At 39.2% G+C, this 14,923-nt stretch overlaps 1 protein-coding gene across 8 annotated transcripts in view; it reads right to left on the bottom strand.

The window, feature by feature from the left end:
- The window catches only part of GREB1L (GREB1 like retinoic acid receptor coactivator), a 133,331-nt gene that overhangs the window by 31,818 nt on the left and 86,590 nt on the right, over positions 1-14,923 (bottom strand). For all 8 annotated transcript variants that reach the window (XM_039569932.1, XM_039569950.1, XM_039569955.1 and 5 more), the window contains 7 exons: positions 13,185-13,322; positions 12,743-12,862; positions 10,917-11,054; positions 8,939-9,124; positions 3,031-3,357; positions 2,050-2,178; positions 1,340-1,474 (listed from right to left, as the gene is read on the bottom strand). In XM_039569932.1, the coding sequence (XP_039425866.1) occupies positions 1,340-1,474; positions 2,050-2,178; positions 3,031-3,357; positions 8,939-9,124; positions 10,917-11,054; positions 12,743-12,862; positions 13,185-13,322 (1,173 nt within the window). The remainder of the gene's footprint in view (positions 1-1,339; positions 1,475-2,049; positions 2,179-3,030; positions 3,358-8,938; positions 9,125-10,916; positions 11,055-12,742; positions 12,863-13,184; positions 13,323-14,923) is intronic.

Raw genomic sequence — 14,923 nt, 5'->3', positions numbered from 1 at the left:
ATGCTTCATTAACCACTGAGTATTTTCAACTTGCAGATTATCAGATTAAATCCTATAATGGTATTACAGTTTTTGTTTATGGCATTTTTTCTACTGTGTTGGTTTTATACAGGGACATGTTTGTGTGTGTGTGCACACACACGTGCTTATCTCCTGTCCAAATGTGCCTCAGTGTCCATTTCAGTAGATCTGCTATGGAAGAAAGGTCTCTCTCTCACTGCCTAGGAGACTTACTTCTTTATTTTTTTTATTCAGGCAGTTTCTCAATAGCTTCAACCACTGTACAGCCATATGTTAAAGACAAAATGATCTCAGAATAATTGTTTGAGAAAATATGAAGGTTTAAAAAAAAGCACACAGTAAGAAGACAAAAACCCCCAGAATCTAAAGATTATTCTCCCTTCAAATTAACCCCCTGAGGAAGCTCAAGACCTGGACTTGTACTCCTGAGGGTGCCAGAACAAAGTGCCTGGCAGCCCTTCTAGTTGGATCTCCCGATCCATGTGGAGACAATGAACCATTTTGCCTTCATTCAGATATAACACCAAACTGATGAATTTAAGTTAACTAAAATGAACTAAGAGCATACCTTTCATTCACAGAAAAAAGCTTTACCAGAGGTTGAATTTGCTTTGCTACTAGACCTGAAAGAATCTCAGTGTTCACAACAGCTCAATGTATCTTTTGTTGTTATTGTGATATGAAAGGGAAAGTATGTTTAGAACTCTGAATAGCTAAATAATTCTGGAAATTAGCAATTTTAGACAGGAAATCCTAGCTTATCTTTTGCACCTAAGCATCTTATCACATTATGCTGAATAAGACACATCTCAGATCAACAAATTACGGATTACACTTGCCAGGCACTTTCAGTCCAAGATCTTAAAACACATTCCCTAAAAGTTTAAGCCTCAGAGCACAAGTCTCTAATGCATATTACCAGGCAGGAGGACACCTGAGGAAATCAGGAGAACACAATTCCCCTCTGCCTTAAACTCAAGGTTACATTCCTTTCCTCGGTGCAAAAAAGATGAGATGAATCCACGCTGCCAGTGTTACAAAGAAACATCTTCTCTGCTTGGCCTGATGCCTAACAGAAAATCACATGTTTTAGCTTAGAAAATAGAAAAACATCAGGGGAAAAAAGTTGCTGAGGGTTATTACAGAGATTTTCTGTCTCAGAAACTGCTGTATTGCTACACTTAGCTGGCAGTATTAGTATTTTAAGGTTGGCACACTGACTGCAAATGTGTCCTCAGATTCTTCCGAGGTGTATGCATTTTGACATTTAAATTTGACATTTAACACTTATTCCGTATCTTGCATGTAAAAAAATTACCTGGTTCTTGTGTAGAAACCATGGCAATTGCCTCCTGAGATGACACACACTCACTAACATCTCCATTAAAAGGAATAATGACACTTTCCCCTCGCTGCTGTAGCATCTTCTCCAGCAGCTTGTCCAAATCATCACCTAGATAGGAATTAGCAACACCAAATTATCTGGAAACCATTTCAGACAAACGACATCAAATATTACATACACCCATGTTCTCACATAGCTGATGTCAAATCTGCACTGGGGCAAGGGGCTGGAGATACAGGGAAGAGAGAGAGGGAGAATATTTTTATCTACTGATTTACCAATTGGATTAATAGAAAAAAAAAAGGAACCACAGTTGTATAATTTCAGCTCTGTGGCTTTACAGCTACTGGTGACATCTGATGATTACAAAGAAACACACTATAAAACAACCTCTAAAACCTTGCTGGAGGTGCAAACTAGAAAACATTTGTGTACTTATGAGTGCCCTGCCATTACATTTAACAGTGTTAAAAATGTTTTGCTGGAGGGTTATGAACTGCCACTGCACAGGTGAAGGAGACAAGCTCTCTTCCAGACACAAGGAATGGAGAGAAGAACAGAGTGCCTCTCAATGAAGAGAGCAGAGATGTATCCATGTGCATTTTAAGTGCTGAACAGGAGATACACCAACCCTGAAGACATGACTGTCTTTGCTAGAACTTCTGTTTCTTAGAATCACTTACCTAAAGATGTATTCTTGAAATGCGATGCCAGGAAACTAACTTTCCCTGTGATGAGCTCATAACTGATCTCTTTTAAAAATTCACTGGTGGTGAGCATGCTCTCTGCAAGTGCCCGAGATTGATACTGACCTGGAGAAGGGAGGGGAAAAGAGTGAGAGCAAACCTTAATACAGTTTACTGTCAACACAACCTTCACATCTTAGAAGTGTGGGGCACTCTGATCTTCAATCATGGATCTCCACTGCCTTTACCCAGTAGACAGGGAGAGCAGTCTCTCAAGTCTACTTCACTAGTGACTGGAGAATTAGTTGATATAACTAATTTTAGCAGGTTCTTTGCTATTGCATATCATTTTGCATACTTGCACGACAAATGATATTCAAAGCAAGTATTTGTACCTTAGATGAAACGGAGGATTCTGGGTAAATATGAAAAAGTAATTATCCCTAGTGTGTGGGAAAAGAGGTAAAAAAAGTAAAAAAATGGCATTACTGATTTATCTGCCTACAAAGGAAACATGATTAGTCAAAGTTCATTTCCATCCAGACACACTCATTCACCCAAAAACATCACAGCCAGTCACCAGTGCAGAATAAAAAGGATAAAAAGGAGGAAAAGCATGTTCTGATTTAAGCAGGTTGCAGAAGACTCTGCCACATAAAATATCGCAGTTGTTACATGAAACAAAGACAAACTAACTATTTTGCCACTGGGTCACTTCAAGATATTTTCTAAGGTAGTCATACAAACAGTAAAGTCTCAGGCCTCTCAAGAAGTAGTAATGACTAGCATAAAGACATTTTTCTAGATCCTCATGGACCTCAGTACTCCAAGTCTTGCTGAAGATACAGTAAACTGTGACACTGCAGTGCAACAATACAAAGGAGAATAAAAAGAACAAAAGGGATTTAAAAACTGGATCAATAACTCATGAAAATTAATCTGGCATTGCCATTTGAAGCAGTCTGCAAATATACTTACCTAGAACCACCACACAGAATTCATTTCCCCTAATCTTTGATGCACAAATGGCAACTACATAATCTGGAAGCTTTTGCTGATGTTTCATTTCATTGAGAGACCTCAAGGTCTCTGAGATGCCCTCTGCCAGGGAATTCTGGGTGACAACCACATGCACGAGGTCCCGGGACACACTAGCGATTAACCTGGCAAGCCAAGGGAGTTGACCTGGTGACACAGAGATACATTGTGCACTCATTTGCAAGGATCTCTCTCTCAGAGTGAACTCCTGCATAGCTTTCAACATGATCTGCTCAAATTCTTCCCTCAGGGGTATCTGGTCAGGACCTACAATGAAAACAAACAAACAGAAGAACAGTGTTTCATATAAAAATGTTATTGAACCCGGAACAATTACATGTCTGTCTTGATCTGACAAGCTCCTTCACCACATTTTTTAATATTTTAAAAAAACACTTGCTGCTCAGTGGATATCTACCCACATTGCTTATTCTTGCTTTTTCATTTTAGAAATCTTTCTCTTCCACCATCATGCTTTTTTTTCCCTCTAAACAATGAGGTATTCCACCTCACTCCTAGCTTTCCTACCTTCAGCAACTGGTGGGACAAATGAGGGAGTGGGAAAATATGTGCCTTTTGCCTGGAAGAGAAGGATTAAGCATGCAGCCATATGTTTTTGCAGCAGAAAACCAAAATGCTTATCCTTCTAGCCTAATCACAGCCATGCAGCTTGACAAAGCCTATTAAGTGCCCTTTGCTTTGCTTTTTCTCATCATGCATACTAATCAACCAAGCATGGATGCAAATAAACATTTCTAACCTCTTCCTTAGTTAATTAAATTAATCTGCAAGCATCTAACATAAATAAGAATATGCAACTTTAGATCTACATTTCCCCAGACCCCATAAACTGTACTGTCAACTTGAACTGGAAAACAGAAATATAAACCATCCTGTCTTAGCATCAGTCCTCCAACTGAACTTCAATTAACATTCTGTTCAGTTAGCTTTGTCTCATTGTCAAACATATTCAGGAACAGTTAAAAACATTCATGAACACAGAGTAAAAAGTAACCATAGCTTATATTGCCAAGATCTCGTATCAGTGCCAAAGGAGGCAGCTTCACACTTCAGCAGCTTGCTTTTCTATGACAAAACAGGGGGGTTTAAATATCAGAGATATGTGAAATACTGGGTTTGGTTCTATGTTTTCTTTCCAGGCCAGGAAACAGAAAGGTTGTGTGAGAAACAGGGCATGGGTAAACAACCCACAGCACAGAATCTGTAAAAACTGCCACCTGTTGTCATTTTTGCCTTTTTGAGAAGTAACATATGGAAGGTGCCACCAGCCAATTACCTTAGAATGGTAAGACAACTATAGATTTGTAAGTGCAAGGCTGTTTTCATTTTTGATGCAAACTGAAAAATTCTGATGAGTCAAATTTAACACAGCATGGGCATAATTCTCTCTTTTAGAGTTCTCTTTTGGAAATGCATTTTCTTTTCCCTTCTAAGAAAGCATCACGCATTCTAGGTCCTTGAAGATCTCAGAATTAAAAAAAACCCCTAGACATTTATCAGTAGAGAAGAATGTTCCTCTGCAGAAATAAAGTTTACCTAAAATATATCAACCTGTGAAAATGATGCTACCCACTAAGAGAAATAAAAGCAAACTTTTCCTGACTGAGGGAGGCTACTTAGGAGACAAGCTCTTAACACAAGGGTCATCATGAATCCAAGAAGATTAAAATAATTGTACAAATAGAAGGGCAGATTCTCAGTATGAGACTCAGATTACTTATAAGAAAGTATGGCAGTCTTCCTTCACAACTATCCAGAAAAATAATGGAACTAATATCAGATGAGATGTAAGACAAAGGGATAGATATTGATTTTAATTGTGAACCATTTCCTAAAAGAATATGTCTATGTTAAAAGGGAATATATGGAAGCTTCTCTACAGAAATAAGCATGCAAATGATCATCTTGACTTCAAAAACAAAACTGCAAAATAAGCAATATCATAAAATATTAATATATGAGTTACATCTAGTTGGTGTCCAGTCAAAAGTGGTGTTCCCCAGGGCTCAGTGTTTGGGTCAGTCTGTTTAATATCTATACTGATGATATGGACAAGGGGATTGAGTGAGATTGGCTCAGTTGGTTAGAGCATGGTGCTAATAATGCCAAGGTAGTAGGTTCAAACTCCATATGGGCCATTCCCATAAGAGTTGGACTCGATGATCCTTACGGGTTCCTTTCAATTCAGAATACTCTGTGATTCTGTATGAGAGCCCCCTTAGGCAGTTTGAAGGTGACAGAAGGCAGGAAGGCTCTGCAGAGGGATCTGGACAGGCTGGATCAATGGGCAGAGGACAATGGTATGAGGTTCAACAAAACCAAGTGCCATGTCCTGCCCTTGGGTCACAACAACCCCATGCAGTGCTCCAGGCTTGGGAAGAGTGGCTGGAAGGCTGCCTGGTGGAAAAGCACCTGGGGGTGTGGTTGATGGCTGGTTGAACATGATCCAGTATGGGCCCAGGTGGCCAAGAAGGCCAATGCCTGGCTTGCACCAGAAATAGTGTGGCCAGCAGGACCAGGGCAGGATCATCCCCCTGTACTCAGCAACTGGAGAGGCCACACCTCGAGTGCTGTGTCCAGTTCCGGGCCCCTCACTACAAGAAGGACACTGAGGTGCTGGAGCATGTCCAGGGAAGGGCAATGGAGCTGGGAAAGGGTCTGGAAGTCTTATCGGAAATGGGAGCTGGGGTTGTTTAGCCTGGAGAAAAGGAGGCTTGGGAGGACCTCATTGCTCTCTACAATTGCCTGAAAGGAGGGTGTAGCCAGGTGGGAATTGGTCTCTTCTCTCAGGTAACAAGTGACAGGACAGATGTAAATGGCCTCAAGTTGTGCCAGGGGAGGTTCAGATTGGATATTAGGATAAATTTCTTCACCAAAAGGGTGGTTAGGCATTGGAATAGGCTGCCCAGGGAAGTGGTGTATTCAGCATACCTGAAGGCATTCAAAAGACACCAGGATGGGGCAGTTGGGGATATAGTTTAGTAGTGAACCTCGCAGTGCTGGGTTAATGACTGGACTCACTGATCTTAAAGGTTTTTTCAACCTAAATGATTCTATGCTGCTGTGATTTTATTCTATTATTCTGAACAGTTTAAGTCAACATATTCAAATGTCATCCACTTCTGGATGACACTCATTTCTGGGTAGACAAACTTCGGGGTGCATCCCCCAGAGAATACTTCTCCAACCATCTAAGACAGGAGAATTGCTGGAATAAGCTCTTGCTTTGAGCTTTTGACCTTCCCTTCCACTCAAGACAGAGCCTTGCTCTTGCCTTGAGTCTGGATGTGCATTTGGATATTAAAACTACAAAACACCTCTGGGTGTCACAGCATACAACATATATGGTCAAAATGATTCAAATGTACCACAGCAAGAGAGAAGGGAGATGATTTCAGAATTCTAAACAGGTGGTATAAAAAAGGGTCCAGAAATCTCCTTCAACCAGAACACAGACCACCTCAGCACTGCACAGGCTGAGATTGTGTTTGTAGAAATGGCAGTGCAATTGTAAAAAGCTGACAATTGCAGATGGTGGAATGTAACCCATGCTGCAAATATGGGCATTCTGATGTATAAAAACAAAGCTTGAGAATACCTCACCATGAATGTTGCCAAAGATAACAAATGTGAAATCTGAGTAAGTCCAGGAGGCAGACTAAAAAAAGCCCACTAAAATCAAACACATTCCTGTATCTTTTTTTACTTATTCCTTTATCACAGTCAGTGGAATTTATTTATAGCAACGCTATGGCTCGCAATCCCAGGTTTAACTACGTATAGTCTTCATAGAAGATTTAAAGCATCAGAAATGCATTTGGTTTTTTTGCTTTGATTTGTAATATCATCATGAGTTGCTCAGCTGACTTCTGAAAACACAACAGCATCATCCTACAATTAATGTCATAATTTTACAAGAAAACTGACAGGAATTCTCAGCTATATCCTTTTTTTTTTTTTTTCAAAAAAGAAGCGTTTCCATAGATAATATTCTTATCATCTGTGATCACAGTCATCTGGAAATGTATTTTGTACAAGTAGTGAGATCTGAAAAAAATTAGGCAAGACTCTGTCTTTCATGCTTTTATCTTTGCCTTTATCTTACTCTTTTGCAATATACTCTGGAGAAAAGAAAAACATTTCAGTCCTACTTTCTCAAGAAAAAAATTAGGCTTACATGAATAAATTGTTAATTTATATGTGCATTTGTCTCTTCTTGTCAAACACTTTTGAAGCTGGCTGCCCTCCCATCATCTTTAATCTGCTTTGATTTAACAAAATGGGACAAAGGCTACAGTTCAGTGCAGCTGTCACAATTCCAACAGTTTTAAGTTTACAACAATATTCAAACCAGCAACATGTTTTGATCCTCTCCTCTACAGAATGTTTTTACTTTTCTCCTCATTAGGCTCTTTCATCTTACAGTGCTGACACCTGTCTCCACATAAGGTCAAATAGGAAACTATTCAGCATTGCACAGCTAAGAACAAAAGCCAAACTAAACACCTGCTAATAAGGGAACTGCTTTAGGCTGAAGGCACAGTGCTTGATAAACACAGTTCAGCTACAGAAGCTTTGCATGAAGCCTCCTCTAGTTTGCAGCAAGTATGGACCTGCTGCATCCATCTAAAGTTAGACTTGCTCATAGAGTGTGATTTCACTGACTCACAAGCTTCAGTAAATAGTTTCTTTTTAATTAATTGGAAATGCTGTTATCAGCTGGCTACAAATTTGCAAACTTCCTCTATCAATCCAGAACTGTGTGAAGCACATGGTTTTAACATGCAGACTCTACAAACTTCCCAATAAATGTCAAACAACAAATTTAAGCCCACGGAAAGAAGGTAACAGAAAAACATCCTGTAAAAAATTAAGAAACCCTCTGTCAGCTCAAACAAGGCATCCAATGGACTACTGAGGCAGAGAATGATAAATAAAGCTAACAGGTCACTTAGAGAGTAAATGGTTTGCTGCAGTTCTGTAAGAGACAGGAAGGAAAGCGCAAGCACTCAGGGGTGAAACCTGCAAGGAGCACATTTGCTCCCCAAATTGTAGGGTTATCAGCAGTTGTGCTGCTTTTGGAACACCTGCATATTTCATACCATTATGTATTACAGATGCACTGTGCTCTTCCCAAAAGTAACTTCACATTCCTGTATGGTAAGTAGCATGTTTTCAAATACAAAAGTTAGGGTGAGACTGCCATGGAAGTTTCCCAACACTATCCCTCCATTATTAACTTCTAAAACCTTGCTGTTACCACTGCTCTTTTTACTCTAAGGTAGGGAAAATTACTGGACCTGCAATAAGAGGAAAAAAAAATGTGGCTTGCTTGTTTGCCCTCAAACTTGCAAAAAGTCCATTTAAAAACATTTACAAGAATGAGATATTCACTGAATCACTTGCCTTAGTCTGAATAACAAATGTGGTTTTCATGTAAACAGTGCTGTCACCAAAACAATGACAACCATCACACATCTGCCAGCGTTTGCCACAAAACTGAATAAAACAGACCGAGTGTCCTTAGAAAGGGCTGTGATAACTGATGGTTTGATACCCTAAGCAAATGAGTTATCTGCATTGCAAATCCATTTCACAAAGGTGACCTGGTCAATCCCCATATGGAGAGCAGAAGCAGTATCAGCCTTCAAATTCACTTCTTCCGTTTCAGGAACGAAGTGGCGAAGTCACACACACTAGATGGAGCCACTTGCCTCTTCCAGCCACAAAAGTAGCCAGAAAACTGGCCCTAAAAGGGACATAAAGAAGGTATGGAGAAAAAAGGACAGTCACAAATAAAACCAAGTGCTTATGACAAATTGCTTACCTAGTTGGACAAGATATTGAATAGTTAGAAGTATCATGTTCTCCACACTTAGCAGCTGACTGCTGGACAAACCCAAGAGATCCAAGTCCTTGTTTTCCAGCTGAGGAATCTTGTAGCAGTTCACCAGCAAGGGACTTACAACAATATCACCAACATTTCCATAGAAATAAGGTAAAGTGCCGTAGCCTATGATAAAAGAAACAAAACCCCCCCATAAATTCACAAAATTTGCCATTACATGGAATCTTGTACAATGATACATTTCCAAACTTCTTCTTAAAGCTGTCTGGCAAAATACATTGCATCAATGACTGGTTTTGGCATCACAATTGCTTAAAAAATAAATGATAGGCCAGGGATCCTCTGATGTGCTTTACAACAAGTGATCACATACATTTGCAAGAACTATCACTAACTGCATGCCAGCAGCATAATAATTATTGTTATCCAAATACAGATGAGAATATTATCTATTTGGACCTTAGCCTGACCCTTAAATACAGATCCTCTATAATATAGTGTACAAAGAAGAAAAATCAATGAAAGTAAAAGTACATTAATCTTAACATTATAAAAGCAGCATTAGGTCACGTTAGCATTGATTCAGCTGCTGTGGTATTGCTGTGATTGATTTCACTTTTTTGCCACCTTTCCATTCAGTTTTCATAAACAAGTAAAATAAACATCAACAACTAAATATGCTATTCTGTAAGGTAAAGCACATGAGCACAGGCTAACTCCTCTTTTCCTTCAGAATGTTTTTCGTTTCAAAAAAAACCATTTCCACAGAGATTTTGCCAAATCCATCCTTCTGGGTACATCTGGTTCTGTACTATTAATAGGATGCTGTTTCTCAGGGCCACTAACATTTAGCCTGACTGAGGACTTAATGGCAGCTCTCCAAGAGCCTAAGGGCTGCATTCAATTTGCACTTAAGCTGATGGCTGTAGGCACCCTCATCTTTAATAAGGAAGTGTTTCTCTGAAAACCATTAGAGCACCATGCTAGAGCTTTATAATCGGCTTCCAGAAAACACCAAGCAAAACAAACCAGAAGCGTAACCCTATCCTTGACAGATTTACTGGTGTAGATGGCCCTGCTAATTCTCCAGGAATTGTGTGTATTAAAATTATCTGTGCAAGTGAGGACTTGGAGAACTTCTCCATTTCTCCAGGAATGGTAAATTATTTCATGGACTGTACTGACAGGCATGTTCTGTTGACACTGAAGCTACTTTATATGACCATCTACACTACATTGGACCTAAAGGAAGTTTAGAGTCAAAAAAAATCACTCATTGAAATTTCGGCAGCATTAGCTGACCCATCTTTTTTTACACAGTATGCCCAAATAGCTCAGGTTGAAAGGAATATTCACATTGAAAGTCATACTCTTTAAGTAAAAGCATTGTCTTTCTAAGGGTTAACAATGTACTTTATACAGCTAAAGGATTTTAAAAGCCTGAAGCCTGATCTGTTATCTCAATTGCTTACAAGAACTATGGACTATAAATGACAAAAAGTTAGCATGATTTACTTCTGTTTAGTCAGTACAAATCAATTTTCTGGTTCTCATGTAGAATTCTGGGGCTTCAAGATCTGAACTATAAATCCTGCAGGAAACATTTGCTTAGTTTATAGTTTATACCGGAAAGCTATTTTCATTACTTGGAAATATTTCTCTTCTTGGGTTTTACAAAAAATCTTATTTGTATAAAACTTAGATTTGGCCAGTGGTTCTGCATAAATCTGACCTAGTGGTGACCTCTTTGCAAATCAGGTTCTCCAAAAATTGCCTGACTCTTAGTTTTAAATATTGAGCAACTAAGGGAAACTATCTGTGACAAACCAACTTTGTATTGTACTGAACCAGTACAATACTGTTGCCAGAACCAACAAAAATAAATAAAACCCCCTTTCTCCTGGGGAGCATGGAGTAGTATAAAATGCAGCATTTGATTCCCCAGTGTAAGACTTACCTATCAGAATCACTGGTCTGACTCCCGAGTTATTCAGCAGGTTTTCAGGAACTATTACAGTCTCCCCTGCTGGGATGGGTTGAGGCTGTAAAATTCCAGTTAACATGGATTGAGGAACTGGGACTGACAAAAGAGGCTCTATAAAATAAAGAGAAACTTCCATTACTAAAAAGGCTCATACTGTGATTTGGCCTTATGAACAAATAAGAAAAAAATTACTGCAAATCACTAACTGTAATAAAATTCAAAAGGTCTCTGCATTTCCTGCTATAGTTTTAAGTAATTTAAATGAAGAGCCTGTATCCTCCTGTAGCCCCACCCCTAAAATAAAACTTTTTCTGACCACTGTATTGTTGGTGAGAATGAGAGAGCAAAACACAGGTTTGAATATGCATCTTTAAACAAAGCCAAGTACTAAGCCAAAAGGCCACCCCTCAATACTGCCTCTCAATACAAGAGAACAAACTGCTTCAACCTACAGTATATGTAGATAAGAAAAAAAAAACAGGCCAAAATCTCAAAGCTGCCCTTAGATAGTTACTACAATGATAAAAAGCAGGCTTTACTCATGAAAGAGCATGAGCAGCTTTCATAAGTAAAGGAAACCAAGTGTAAGAATTTTGTAATCTGTAATCAGGTTTCAGAGTAAGGCCTGCTTCACAAGTTTCTTAGGCTTCATTTGGTGGTTTTCAACCACTTTTTCAAACCATGCCATCAAAAGAAAAACATCAAAGGCAGGATGAATGAATGCATATGTTTTACCAGGAAAAACTGTTTATCCAACAGAAAAAAGTACTACCAAAGACTCATAGAAAATGGAGTACACAACAGAGGTAGCAGATTAGTGGAGACAAACTCAACAAAAAGGGGAGATTGCCTTATATCATGTCTCTTCAGCAGATTTCTGAAGATAGAAACTGACAAAAGCTGCAATTTGTGTTGTTCAGGTAAGCAGGCCTGCACTACCACCTAACCCTTCCTCCTGTGATGAATATCTCTGAAAATAATTTCAAAACATCTCCATACCAAGCCCTCAAAAGCAGAGTTAAAAATACATTGTGCATGTTGACATGGCTTTTTTCATCCCTTGGATGCTTATTCGCTCACTCCATAGAGAGAAGAGTAAGTTACTGCTTTACAAAATATACTTAATCTCACAACTGAAAAGTACTCAAATAGTGAACAGTTTTATTAACAGTTATAATACAGAGGTATCCACATGGATATTGGTGAGTACTCATAAGGAATTCTATGTCATGATATTAAGCTCCTACAGCTTTTCCATGCACAGCTAATGTTTGGTCTCACTGTCTGATTTTAACCGAAGATGACATGGTGGTTATCAGTGTCCTTTGTTAGGCCAAAATTATATAAAGCTGTTTTTCCCATGAAGAAACAGAGTGTACAGTTTCTGTATCAACCCATACCAGACTGAGACACAAAAGTCAAGGTGAAGGCTAATGAAAATCCTTTAAGTATATTCATATATCCATACACCTGCACAATTTTGGAACAACTGAGTTACAGTTGGGAGACTGTGGATTTCTTTTAGCTTTATATTTTTAGTAATATTACTTGCAACTTCCTTTCCTCTCTCTCCCACAGTAGTTTTACTTCCCATGTCACATCTTAGATTACAACAACAAGGACCAGGTAATCATGTGTGCTTCTCTGGGGCACCTGAAAAACTCTCCATGGTGTTCTTAAAGACTTCGACAAGATCAGTTATGTTTGCTGTGTACCACGTAAGAGGTGCAGCACAGGGCTGCTGGGCTTTCTGAGTTCACACTTAAACAAAAAACTTCTTGGTAACATTCAAGCTTTACCTGTTCTTGTCGAAGGCCGGATTGCAGGAACAGGTACTGCTAAACCAGGAGGCGGGACTGGGGACCCAGGAGACCATCCTCGGTGACGTTTCTTCGGTGGTCCAGAACTGGACATAGATGCTGGAAGGAAAGGAAAATGTAATTCTAAACCCTGTCCTCCCAGATGACCAAATTCCAGCCCACAGTCCATTTCCCACTGGTGTTGAGTGGTCATCACAGAGCACCAGAGCCTCATACCTAGATTTACATGAAACCAGACTATGCTGTGAAAAATATTGGTACCTGTGTTAAGCATTATCATTAATGGTCATGCCGAAAAGCAAATGGATCTGTAAAGACTGAATGGTAGGAACAGCTACAATCAGAAGAAGAACAAAATCACAAATTTCAAGCTCAACATCCCATGCAGCTTAGAATAAAAGAACAGAGAAGTTTTCTTTACCTTGGTCTCCAGCTGCACAGCCAGGACTTGGAGATGTCGAGTGAGGCACTGGCCGAGAGACTGTAGAACTCAATGCGTTATTTCTTCCTCCATTAGCGTTTCCATTAGCAACATCCGTGGCACGCAGTGAAAGAGGAGCTGAGTATAATAAAATACAGAGTGTGTGGCTTTAGACAATCTTGAAAATAACAAACAAAATAATACAGCCAAACACAGACATAAAAGAACAGGGCAAGATGCATCACTGAAAAAAACCATACTCCAGAGAAAGCATGAAATGTACTCGGCAGAGAAACATTTGGGCACAGATTGAAAAATCTGAGCCTTGAAAAAGGGTGTCCAGATTTCAAGGTGGGGAGAGATAGGTGGAAGAAAAAAAAAACAAAAAAAGCCCCACCAACGTACAATATAAAATTACACAAACACAAAACTATTGGTAATTTGTGACACATTTTTTTACACAGTGAAATCTTTTTTGAAACAGACATCGTGAATTCAGTTTGTAAACATTTCTAAGCCGCTTGTGTGTATCTACATAATTTTCCCCCAGTCATCCATATGCCGTGCACAGTAATTCACTACAGGGCTCTCATCAAAAGCCTTAGCAAAGGACACTGGGCAGGGGACGATAGGGCAGTTTGCTGCAAAGTGTACATGGCCTGAACATTACTGAGGCAAACCATGCTTAATTTTGCTACCTCTGCCTAGGGTGATCCTCCAGTCCCAGCAAGCCTGACACTCTAGCACGACCTGCTGTATCCAAGCCACAAAACTAAAGTACAACAACAGATGATCACAAGAAGTTACCATCACTTGTCTGAACTCATTCTCATTCTTTTTCAGAACCCAGTTTTTGCAGAATGAATAAAAAATGGCATAAACTGCACAGAGCCAGTGGAAACTACAGCTCCTTGCTGATATCGGCCAGCTCCACAAGGATGTAGCTCCCAGGAACATATTCCAGGAGCAACACCAGGACATGATGCAGCAGCTTGCTGATGGCAGCTGCAACAGGAAGTGTTAGAGATGTGGGTATTTGGCTTAAAACAATGCTACTCTCCAGCTGCAGACATCCAAATAAATTCTGACACAAAACTCTCTGGTTGCCAATTACGAAACATGAGTAACCTCACTTGCCCATTGTTAGCTCCCCATTTATACTCTGAGTCAACAATTTCGTATGGACATATATGGTGGACATGGGTCAGTTACAGAAGTGGTTGAAAAGCTGGGAAGAAATAAAATCACACAAGTATGGAGGGGGAAAGGGTATTTTACACACATAACTGTTAATGATTTATTAGATATAGCATAATATTATGTACCATAACAGTATATATTGTATTAAATAGCAGATGTAATACATCATGTATAAAGTGTAATACTCATGTGCATATACAAACCAAATAAATGGATATATTTTCTTATTCAAGCATACTGTCCTGCAATAAGTGTGATGCTACTTTTTTATTATTGCTTAAAGACTAAAGTAAAAAACAATCACATTATCACAACAGAGTGTCAGTGAGAGACTTAGATGTCGCAGTTGAGGGTTATAATTTATTAAACACACAATACAGAAATAAGCAATTAAAACACCAGAGATATTAAAACTCCTTTAAATTAGACTAAATTCCACTAAATTTATGTTGAGGAACTATAACTGTTAGAAATGCAGAACTACACACAGCTCTCAATTACTGAGGCAGGAATCAGTGTGGAATCAAGAGGTGACATTT

This window comes from Corvus cornix, chromosome 2 (genome assembly GCF_000738735.6).
Source record: "Corvus cornix cornix isolate S_Up_H32 chromosome 2, ASM73873v5, whole genome shotgun sequence".
Lineage (NCBI taxonomy): Eukaryota > Metazoa > Chordata > Aves > Passeriformes > Corvidae > Corvus > Corvus cornix.
Note: the sequence above shows the minus strand (reverse complement) of the source record. Positions and strands in the feature narration are given on the sequence as shown.